Source organism: Protomyctophum parallelum (assembly GCF_964188405.1).
Source record: "Protomyctophum parallelum genome assembly, chromosome: 3".
Classification (NCBI taxonomy): Eukaryota; Metazoa; Chordata; class Actinopteri; order Myctophiformes; family Myctophidae; genus Protomyctophum; species Protomyctophum parallelum.
In genome coordinates, this window is record NC_139698.1 from 34,195,335 (window position 1) to 34,207,458 (window position 12,124).

General features: G+C 42.1%; 1 protein-coding gene across 1 annotated transcript in view; it reads left to right on the forward strand.

The window, feature by feature from the left end:
* The first annotated feature begins 322 nt into the window (after positions 1-322).
* LOC310856322 (exostosin-1a-like) overlaps positions 323-12,124 on the forward strand; it is a 60,250-nt gene continuing 48,448 nt past the window's right edge. The window contains exon 1 of the mRNA XM_083761683.1: positions 323-2,214. Coding sequence (XP_083617809.1) covers positions 1,262-2,214 — 953 coding nt within the window. The 5' untranslated portion in view covers positions 323-1,261. The remainder of the gene's footprint in view (positions 2,215-12,124) is intronic.

The window sequence follows — 12,124 nt, forward strand, 5'->3', positions numbered from 1 at the left end:
TGAATGCTCTTTCTTGCATTACAAGCTTTACTTACCGGTATGTTTTAAACAAGTGATCTGGGTCCTGGGGCAGTGAGTGCCTGCTCTGTGCACTGCCGTTGGGCAGCCCGCTGACCCCAGTCACAACCAGGGCCCTGCTGGTGAGCTCTCTCTCTCTCTCTCTCTCTCTCTCTCTCTCTCTCTCTCTCACTCCCCGTCTCACTCCCCCATGGTTGTGAATGGGTGCATCGGAAGCCCCGCCCCTTCGGACGTGACGAGCAACCAATGGAATCAGACCGTACGTGGTGGAGTCACGTCACATCATCACCACCATCGTCGTGGTGGGACCTGGATGTGCTGTTTGCTTTGCAATCTCTGATAAATGCCTCTACCTGGTAAAAACTAACAGTTTTAAACACTTTAACACGCTGCAACTCAAGGGGAAATGATCTCGTCTCCCTGACCTCGGGGTCGAATATCCAGCAAATAACCCCACGACGTAGAGAAGAAGAGATATTCTGGACGAAGAAGAAGATTGCGCTTTTTGCTGGTTGCCGAATGCCGAGTCGACATGCATTTTGCAACCCAATGCAGCCACTTTGATGCGACAACTTAGCTAACGAGCTAACGGGGATTGTTTTCGTTATACTGCTGGCCCCAGCTAGCTTGACTGCTGGCTACAGCTGCACACATGGACTGGACGTTGTAAAGCTCCTACAATGAACGGTGCTTTTCAGTTTGGACGTGTGCAGAGAGAGAGCTGTGCTCAGGTGGTGGAGTGTTGTACGGTCAGGTAGATAACTGTGTCGTAACGCTGCTCCCTCGTTCGATAAATTCCACAACTCGGCACCCGTATGATATATCTTCTTTATATATTTTGTAAAAGTTTGTAATGATTCTGACGAGTACACGCGGTTTCGTCGAGTTTACATTTCTGTTTAAGCCATTTGAAACGCTGAAAGCCCGAAGGTGAAACCCCACGGTTAAGCAAAGGTAAACAAAGAAAAGGAGCCTGCCACTTTTGATGCTGTAAGTTAGCCGATTGAAACCACAGCCTACATTGACGAGAATAGGGCTGGATGGTCATTTTAAATCGCCCACATGAACTGGATCAAGCCCGGGACTTGTGAAAGGCAACTGAAGCAGAAGGTGGGATACGTGAGCGCAGACGCCTTGCTGCCCGGGGGAAGATGGCGGAGCGTTCCCGTTGGAGGTGGTGAAATCAAAACTTCGGAACTTATCGGATTTATCTCTGGACATCTCAACTCAGACCGTAGGACACATGCAGGCCAAAAAACGGTACTTAATTCTGTTCTCTGCCGGTGTGTGTCTCATTCTCTTGTTTTGCTTTGGGGGCTTACAAGTGCCACTCGCCAGGCGGGGTCAAAGCCGGCGTGATGACCGCAGCTTTAACGGGTATCACCCCGGCTCGCAGTGGCCTCGTTTCTCGGGCCCGCTGCAGCCGTTCAACCCCTTGGACCAAGTGGAGACCGACGACTATAATGTTCACATATCGCCACGGCAGAAGAGGGAAGCTGTCTCTGGCGTTTACAATGGCAAGCGCTGCAGGATGGACTCGTGCTTTGATTTCTCCACGTGTAAAAGAACTGGTTTCAAAGTTTACGTCTATCCCCAGCAGAAGGGGGAGAAGATATCGGAGAGTTATCAGAACATCTTGTCCTCCATTGAGGGGTCCAGGTTCTATACTTCTGACCCAGGACAGGCATGTCTGTTCATCCTGAGTTTGGACACTTTGGATCGGGATCAGCTTTCGCCCCAATATGTACACAACCTGAGAGTAAAAATCCAGAACCTCCCCCTGTGGAATGGGGGTAAAAACCACATCATATTTAACCTGTACTCTGGAACATGGCCAGATTACACAGAAGATCTGGGCTTTGATATTGGCCTAGCAATGTTGGCCAAAGCCAGTATTGGCACAGAGAACTTTAGGCCCAACTTTGATGTCTCCATCCCCCTTTTCTCCAAAGATCACCCTAGGACAGGTGGGGAGAGAGGGTACCTGAAACACAACTCCATCCCCCCCTATAGGAAGTATATGCTTGTTTTCAAGGGAAAGAGGTACCTAACTGGAATAGGTTCGGACACTCGGAATGCCTTATATCATGTTCATAATGCTGAAGATGTGGTGCTCCTCACCACCTGTAAGCACGGTAAAGACTGGCAGAAGCATAAGGATGCACGCTGTGATAAGGACAACACAGAATATGACAAGTAAGTAATATTGCATTAAAACCTGTTTATGTACAACTGGGAATTCTGGCAAATTAGTGTTTGGTCATTTGTTGTGGCTCCACCAGAAACAGTACTGATTTTGCTTGCTTTACATGCTTTCTCTCTCTGGAAGTGAAACTGTGCATACACACTCCCTGGATGCCAGAGCTAAATCTCTTCACTATTTTCTTTTACATAGGCCTCTTATAGTGCCACCAATAGGCAGATTTCTTTTTACAGCACTCATACAGATTTTGTCCAAACATCACACAAATCGTTACACAGCATCTCTATAGTCATTAAACGAAACAGGTCTTATAGATCTTTGAGGGGCGCTAGCCCCCAATGCCTGGCTTTGTGCCCCCCACTTGATGTGCAAATGATCGGAATCAGAACAGGAGCAAAAAACCTTCATCGGGACATCCCTACTTCCTAGTGTCAATATTATATCCATATCATGATATTAGACTGGATATCATCTGTGATTTGGGATATTGTACTATTGCGATATGGCATACTATTGTGATATGGCGTAAGTGTTCTCTAAAAATATAAATATATCAGTATCGGCAAATACTCAAAAGTCAAAATCAAATGATCTGAATCTGATCAGGAGCAAAAGAAAACGTAATCGGGACATCTCTACGTTTGACTATTGTGCGTAGTGTGATTTTTTTATATTCTATCCGGATTGGCTAAAATCTGCGTTCAAAGTGCTCCGTTTTGAGCAGAATGCCTCAAATTATGAAGACAGCGTGCAATTGCCATGAGAATTTGCATGCACATTGCCACTAGGCAGCGGAAGAAATGCAACTTGACAGTGTTCAAATCAACCTCATGGTTGCGCTATAACACATGCACACTCCCTAGAGGCCATAATCCTGATTCCTGATCCTGATCCATAATCCTTATTTGGAATCCTGAATTCCAAACATTGCTGGCCCACAACCTACCTGACCTGACGGAGACCTGTGCTCCGATGAGCACTTTTTCTCATTTCTTTCTACTGGAACTTTACTCGGTTCCTGTGTGTGATTATATCACCCTGTCTTTCTGTTTTTTTTTTCTTGAGCTGAAAATATTTGCCCTCCTACATGGAGTTAAAAAGTATGCATTTCATGAGCATAATGGTTTATCAAACTGCTTTCTAATTGTCTGAGACTAATACTACTCAGACAGTTTTAAGGCTGTTTTATAAAAGACCCCAATTACCGTTACAGCAATACTAATCTAGTTGATTAGCTTACTTATAAAAGTATTATTCATATATTGAATTGTCCTTGTATGACTTTTTGGCCAATTGTTTGTCACGTGGGAAACATAAGTAGATTTACTGGGAGGACACACTGTTAGTGTAATTCAATAGATTTTCCTGTTTGTCTCTGCAAACCATTTAACTGTGGATAGGTTTAATTCCCTTCTCTTTAGCAGCATCATTAAGAAATCCCGGCCTTTCTGTGTGGAGTTTGCATGTTCTCCCCGTGTCCCCTAGGGTAGGTACCCTCACAAAAAACATGCCGTAATCCTGGTCTCTAAAACTACCTCCCCCTGGCCAGCCGGGGAGCCTGATGGAGAGGAAATGAACGGGTCGGAATAACGTGTTCCTTCCACGCGCTACGTCCGGCCGGGGAAACTCTCCCCTGTCAGGTGAAAAGAAGCAGCATGGACTCCTCATGCATAGAAGGAAGCATGAGACCAGTCCGCTGCCCCCCCAGGTTGGCAGAGGAATTGTAGTGCCCAGGATTACATCTCAAAATCCCACTTCTTGTCTACTTATGTAATATTTCATAATCCCGACCTTATCTGGCCGGACGTCAAAATAAAACCCTCTCTGTTATTATGAAAATGGAAACTCACACTTTCAAAAGGCATTCTAAAGACTGATACACCCCTAAAGGCAGTAAGGCACCAATGTACACCTTATGTAGTATCGCCTATTCCTAAATCCAGGCTTTAGTTGACAACCTAATGAACAAAGTGGCATCTGTCTTCTTGGTTCGACCAGTGGGATTCATTTCATGTGGTCCCAGACTGTGCTGTGTTGTTACTGGTGACAGTATGGCGCTTGGTGTTTGACTGTGGCTTTTTAGGGTGGATTAATCTGGACAAAGCACTGGTGCCAGTAGGGGAAGCCACTCTGGCCCTGTTTTCTCAGTCATTTCCCAGACAGACCCATCAGCCTGGAATCCCCTGGCCCCAATCCATGTCCTGTGTGACCTCGCTGTTGTTAGGGGGGTGGGCTGTAGTGAATGACCCCTGTGTCAACCCTTTACTGTGTGTTACAGTGTTGTTGCTTTAACCAATGTTGTCAGTTGAGGTAATAGACCATTCACCAGTGTATGCGATTGATAGGGAATTCAGTAATGGCTTCCTACGGAGTCGTAGTCTGTGCGCAGAATAAATAAAAAATCCCACCCGTGTGAAATGACCTAGTGCTACGCATCGGCTTATGAGGCTCATTTATTGGCTGGTCTGAATAAAATTCTCATCACTGTTACTATCAGATCTTTTTCTCTTGCTCTCTTCTTTCCCCCTCTGTCTCCCTCTATCTCTCTCCTCCCTTTTATGCCAGCTCTGTACTCACTGCCAGGCTCTGTCTTGGAGTGATAGCACACAGTAAGATGGGTGGAATAACAACCACAACCCAAAGGAAAGAATAATCCTGCTGTCATTAAGTAGCATGGAGAGAAGAGGCCGGCTTTTCTCTGTGGGTATCGGACTGGCCCCTGTCGGCTTAGTTTCGCTATGAGGTGGTGTGCAGTGGTCCTCTTCTCTTTCAGTAGCTCCTCACTAAGCCACCTCACTGTCAGTCAGTTTGGTTTGAGCCCCAGATTCCCCAGTCCACTGTGGTGCAGAAGTCCTATTATTGAGGGGGGCTAGCCCCTTCCCTCCTATATACAGCTTTATGTCCTTAACTCGTGTCACATTTGCCATTGACAATGAATGGAGAATTTACGTCATATGTGGACCAGCAAATCAGCTTTTCTAAACACGGTGCAACTGTTTTAATTCAGGTCAGGGCTTTGTGAGAGAGTTTTTTTTTAAACATTGTATCATGGAAAAGATAATAACATAAGTTGACAAATTAATTCATGAAGAAGTTGAGCGCGGTGCTGTGCAGGCGTGGGAACTGGGAAGTGTGTACACAGAATTATAGCAGATCTACATGCTCACAACACGTCGCAGGCGACACGTTGTGAGCTTGTAGAGTGGCTATTTTGGGTGTGACATTCATTCATCTCGAGCGGAGGGCTGCACTGCTGCAGTGCGCACACAAAACAAATGAGAGTGAAGTGAACCGGTCCGAGACAGATCGTGTCAGGTCACGTACAGCATGTGTAAGTTTTATAGGCCTACTGTTCATTCAAATAATTTGTTACACTCGCGCAGGAACGAGGGACCGTCACCTCTTTCTCTCTGTCTCTCTGTCATTTCACAATTTTTGACCACATAAACTTTCTGACTGACAGGCAGTCAGGCACCTCTAGGCAAACAGGCAAATGCAATTATGTTATACTTAATATTAATAACGGAAAAGTAAGCTCATAACTGCTCATTTTACTTTGATAACCAGTAATTTGGGCTGCAGGGCACTTTAATTGTTTAAAGTTGTTTAGTGTTTAAAATGAGATATTCCTCTAAATCTGTGTAGAAAGATATATCACACCTGTGTGAAGTGAGGGGCGCTCTTATCATCGTACATCATCATGCATCATCTCATACTGGCCAATCGGAATGCCTGTTGCTTGTTGCCACAAATTTTGGCGGACATTTGACCTAATGTCTCCTTTCATTGTCAATGGCAAATATGAGATGTGTGTGGACAAGATGACGTAAATTTTCCCTTCATTGTCAATGGCATTTAATGTTTGTGTTGTGGACATTTTTCACAGTGACAAATCATTAGCAATAAGCTAAGCTTGACAACGTGAATGATCACCAGCGCTGCAAAAACAGACAGATCTACAAGCTCTCAACGTGTTGCAAACGGGGCTGCAGAGACTGTCACGCGTTTGTTTTTGCAGCGCTGGTATCGGGGTTAGTTCACGTTGTCATTAACAGACAGATCTACAAGCTCTCAACGCGTTGCAGGGTTTTGGATCCGTCTTTTTTCGGTGTAAGTGTAATGTCAACTATCATTGATGCTGAAATCAATATAATCAACTTTACAAAGAATATAGCGTTTAGATTTTGATTATTCTTAATAATTCAACATAAATGTGTTAAAATATACATTTTAATTTACTTAATTGTGGAACCAGTGAACCACCTATATTAATAAAAAATAAGTAAGTCTGTACAGGGTATAACCACTGTGTCTCCTCTCCAGAGTAATCCTTATGCTTTCTTTCTATGCTATAAAGAAAAAGGAGTGTGTTGCAGAACTGGTGATTTAATAAACAAAAATAATTCAAAAGAACAAACGTGATCAGCCAGGGTTCTAATTCTGTAGCAAACAATCAAAATAATATATCTTCCTCTGAATCGAGCGACCGCTTCCCTCTACACCAAAACCGAAAGTATACGCAAGCAAACCCATAATACTCCTCGCCGGCACGCTCAGCCCGCCAACCCAGTTAAAGGAAATGTAGTATTTTCTAACAAAACAAAAACTGACGTAGTATTTCTGTACACTTTTAAAGTACATCCTACTCCAGTCCAGTGTTTATCAACCTGTCTTTATGGTAGGAGTAATGATCAGTACATGGTGTCATGTCCTCTCTGTATCGCCAGAGCAGCAATCGAAAGCATTATGTCACACAGCTGACACCAAATTCTCCCCACTGCCACAACGGGTGGAGAACAAGATGCCCTTTCAAGAATGGGACAGAAATGTGCATTTTTTCTCAGCTAATATTGCGTACATATTCAAAGCATTTTTGCATAGCCAAGATTTGTTTTAGGCTTTTCTACCTTTATTGATAGTATCAAGTCCAAGATAGACAGGAAAGAGGGAGAGAGAGAAGGAGAGAGACACGCAGCAAAGGTCGTCATGAACGGGACTCGAACACGCAACACGTTGTTACAGGCCAAAGCCTATATATGTGGCATGCACCTGGACCACTTGGCCAGCGGGCCCCTGGCATAGCCAAAGTTAATGTCACAAATTGCCAAACTAAATCCTTTTTGTGGAGTAGGCTATTCCCTCATAATCTAGGCATATCTACTTCATCCATAAGCTTTAAGCTATGAGCAAAGCAGTTATATTGGGCTGATTTAACTCATTGGCTTTGGTCTTCAAAATAAGATTGCTCTGAAAAGACGTGGCAAGGGCTAAACGCAGTGAGAAAAAAATCTGGCAGTAAATGAGTTCATGCAATGAATTGCCCGTAGAATTGATTGACCTTGACAACAGGGCACCTACAAGTCTAATCAGTTTAAATGTTCCTCAATCCTTGCATCACATCCCAAGTTAGGTTCAAGCATGCTTAGAACAGAAGGTACAGTATTGAGTCTTGATAGTCTGGCAGCCGAGGTGGACGGGTGGGACATTTGGTATATAGTATTTTTTTATTGGCCTAAATATTGTTTTATGTACATACATTCATGAATCCACTTGCTGACCGGCTGTCGGTGTTGAGCAATTATTTTATAGGGGTTTCTTGTGACCCTCCCATTAACATCCTGTATAGGCCAAGTAGCATGTGATGATGTGACATGTCAAACTAGGGGGATTTCATGATTCTGAATCCATTCCAAGCATTCGTTTTGCACAAAATAACCACTTGCCATAACCACTTGCCCAAATGTGCCCAAAATGTGCTGACCGACCTCATCACATTTGTGCTGACCTCATCACATTTGTCAAGATGGCTATGGCTGTTAGCCTCAGCTCAGATGGTGCACGTTTTAAAACGCATGGGGATATCCAAATGGTTACATTTTGCTTGACAAGATTCTTCCATCAATTCCACCGAAAGAAATTGAATCATTTTTAAATGGTAAACACACTTAGGTGCTGAATGTTGTGTATTCAGTGACCGATACCAAGCTGTGCAGCAGTTACCATGGGAATGAAACCTGAAGAGATTTGAGGTATGGGTCGGCCAGTTTTCGAGGGAGTCAGTTGCCAAGGAAATCAATATTTGTTGTTGGGTGGGTTAGGATTCCACTTTCCAGATGAATAGTGTGTCTGGAGGTGTGCTGTGAGTCTGCAGTAAACCAGATGATAGGAGGAAGAAGCAGCATGAAGTATTACTGTAACGGTAGCAGTCTAAATAGCTGAGTGTAGCTCTCGAAAGGACTCCACCACCTGGTTGTTGGTTTTAGTTTTGTCTGTAGGCTGATATAAGTTGAATTTGCCCCTGATTGATGATTAAACAATTTATCAACCAAGAACTAATAGTCGAGAGTCAAAAAAGTATGTAAAAAAGCCATTAAAAATCCAGGTACAGGCACTCAAGATGGATTTATATAAGTAAAAGGCCTATATAACATTTGGACTAGAGAGTAGAGACATTAATGTCTCTCCCAAATGTAATAAAGGTATATCTTTACCTCTTCCTCGCCCCTGAATATTATTCCCTTCCATGAGCACCTGTAGTTTGAGGGATACCAGTAGCACTCCTGTAACTTCCTTTGTGAAAGTACTAATAGTCTTCAAATACTGACACAACCCTGTAATTTATTTTATACAGGAACCAAAATTGTGTGGACATTTCCATATACTTTTGGCTTCACTTCTATAAGGTAATGCAATTGTAATGTATGTAATTAATATGCTTTTTATTGTAATATCTTGCTAATTTGATTCCATATTTGTGTACATAAGTGTGGGTGGTGGTGGGGTGATTGCCTGATGGAGTGAGTGCCTGTTGGCATCTGGCAATTGGCTCCACGGCATGATGTTGGCACCCCAACAGAGTGCATTTCTAGATTTTATTTAAATTTAAATTTGTATTGTTTGTTGAAGAAATAATTTCTTCTATAACTTTATGTAATAAGTACTAATCAAGGCGATGGTTTGCCATTGAAAACGAATGTGCCATTAAGTTGGCTACTGATGAGTTGATTTCACATATGAAAAATCTGATCTGTGTGATTGTGACATTGTGTTTCATGCTCCTGTTAACTAGCCTGTAGGTCAGACAGCCTCCTGTAGCCAGCCTTGCGATGCATTATGCATATTGCCCCAGGCTGATTAAGTCTGGCCCCTCTCAATTGTGGGAGAACTTCATGGCCGAAGTGGTGATGAGCCAACCAGATTCGTCTGGATTCTGGAACCAGGCTATACCAACAAGGGCCCAGTAATAGTATGCAAATATGGGGCGGGAGCCGCGGGACATTGCAGAAAAATATCTAATACTGAGAGAGACGAGGCTAATAACCAGGCAGTGATATTTGTATCGCTACGCAAGGCTAGGTCAGACAGTGCAGTCTGTGGTCTAACTGGGTGGAAGTAATAGTTTCTCTGCCTGGCTCTCACCCATTGTACAACAAATCCCCCTTATCCTCTCCCACTGACAACAAGGAAGTTGTGACTGACTGAATACTGCCGCTAAACATAATTACCATCTAATGATCATGTAATTCTTGTGTGCAATAGTTGAGATTTTATTCTCCAGGCTGAAGCCTGTATGTGGGTTGTTAGAGCATCATGTGTGGGCGCTGTGAGGAAAATGTGACGTACAATAAATTGTATTGTACTTTATCCAAGGAAGGCTAGCTTGTTCTTTTATTGTGTCGCTTTGTATCTGTATTTCTCAACTTTTAAATATCATCCATCATCCATTTTCAATGGATGATGTTTTCTTGGTAGGTAGGTAGGTAGGTAGGTGGCGGTCTAATAGTTATGACAGAATAAATGGCCCAGGTTATTATAAATGCCATCTATATCAGCCAGAACATACTAGTCATTGTCTACTCAATGTATGCTAATTAAAGTGTTAAACATTGTTTTATTTTGTTACCAGTGAAACCAGCACTACTACCATTTAGTTCATTGCTTTTCTTATTCCTAAAGTTGGTGCATAAGAAATATATATATATATATATATATATATATATATATATATATATATATATATATATATATATATAAACTTGATGAGGTGGAATTACACATCTACATTACCAGCAGCAGGGAACTGTTAGGAATGTGTGGAATGGGAAAGATGGATCAGGCTAAATTACTGTCTTATAAGGCAAAACATCAACATACGCTTGGGTTTTTGGCAAGAAAGAAGGCTAACAAACAACTATGCTGCAGTGTTGTGGCTCTTGCCTACTACCACATAATTTGAAAAGTATTAAGATCTAAGCTTGATGGAACAGAGAACAGGTCATTTTGTATGATTTAACGATTAACTTGCTCTCTTAACTGTCTGCTTTTTAGTCTATCTGTCTTCTGTCATAACCCTGTGTACTGTCACCTGGTACATTTCTCACCACACATGGTCATTTATATATATATATATATATATATATAAAGGTAGCTACTGTGTTCAAGCCGGTAATGAACCAAGAAAGCAGGAAGGACGCAGGAGGATTCTACCTCGGGTTGAAAGCTCTCACAGCTTGCTTCCAATTAAGAGGCATTGGCAAGTAAAGGGAGAGTGAGATGAAGAAATATGTAAGCCTAGAGAGACAAAGAATATAAATTAAAGCAGAGAGAGAATCTAGACAAAGAACGTGACTGAAAAATGAGAACGCTAAGAAGAAAGAGAGAGAGGAGAGAGACACCAGCCATCCAGTACAGAGATGTGAGTGTAGTGGCCGCCTGGCCACTGACATTGGTCTGCTAGGTGTATTTATAGATATAGGGTTATAATCCTGCGTATTGGCTGAAGCCCATGGCAGTGGGCTGCTGAATATGTGATGCAGAGATTGAGAAAATCGTGTCCATCGCGGGATTTTGGTAGACCACTGAGCTTTCATACGATACAGTAGCTGCATTTCCTGTACGGATGCCTCATGCCTGGTGTCATTTAGCAAAAGAATTACTGCAATGTTTATCCTCAACATTGTAATAACTGTCAAGTCAGAAATATCGTGCAATGCATCAATGTTACTTACAGTCACTCTTAGGAGGATTTTCTTTTCTTTAAAGAATGGTGTCACTGTATGTTCTACCTATTTTCAACACTGGCCATATATTTTACACATATTTATGTTTACTTAAAGTTTACTTCAATTCAATTGCCTTTTTATTTTTTATTTTTAAATTATTGATCCGTCATATCATATGTGTATATTTGCCATTTCCCTTTTGCTGACTTTGTTTGATTGGTTCAGCAGCAGATTTGAACCGAAATGACATGAATAATGAGCCATGTTTTTTAGTTCAATTCTGCCGAGCCAATCAAACAAAGCTATCGGAAACTGAACTGTAACAGGAAACGTTTATGAGGCCTTCTGGAAACCCAGGACTACAGTTATGTACACATCCTAATGCACAGTTTTTTATGTTAGGTCACTTTGCACTGAGATTGTGTTCGCCAATATAATCCATCTGTAATTATGTGAAGTAGTAGGGATTCACACAGTATTGAATACAATAAATCTAATAATTGGTCTAGTCCAGTGGAGCATCATGCAAACATCTCTGTTATGTGCCGCTTACAACAAAGTGTTTGACTGCTGTGCATACCATTTTGGGTTAATTTAGCCTAACTGATAAGCACAAAATGTTTACTTATTACAACATGTATGTGTAAGTGCATTATAGCTACTTGGCTCTGTGAAGTGTGTGCATACACTCATCAACATCTTATCTGCAATAATCTAATATTCAATTATTTACATATACTGCTATATCAGCCTCTATAATTCATGTACACTGTAGGGCTGGGCAATTATCCACACATATATTGACAACGTTTTAATACCTTCACAAAACCATTTATTTACATTTCATAGCACAACTAAAAGGGCTGCACACATGCACAAAAGTATAAGACTTCCATAATTT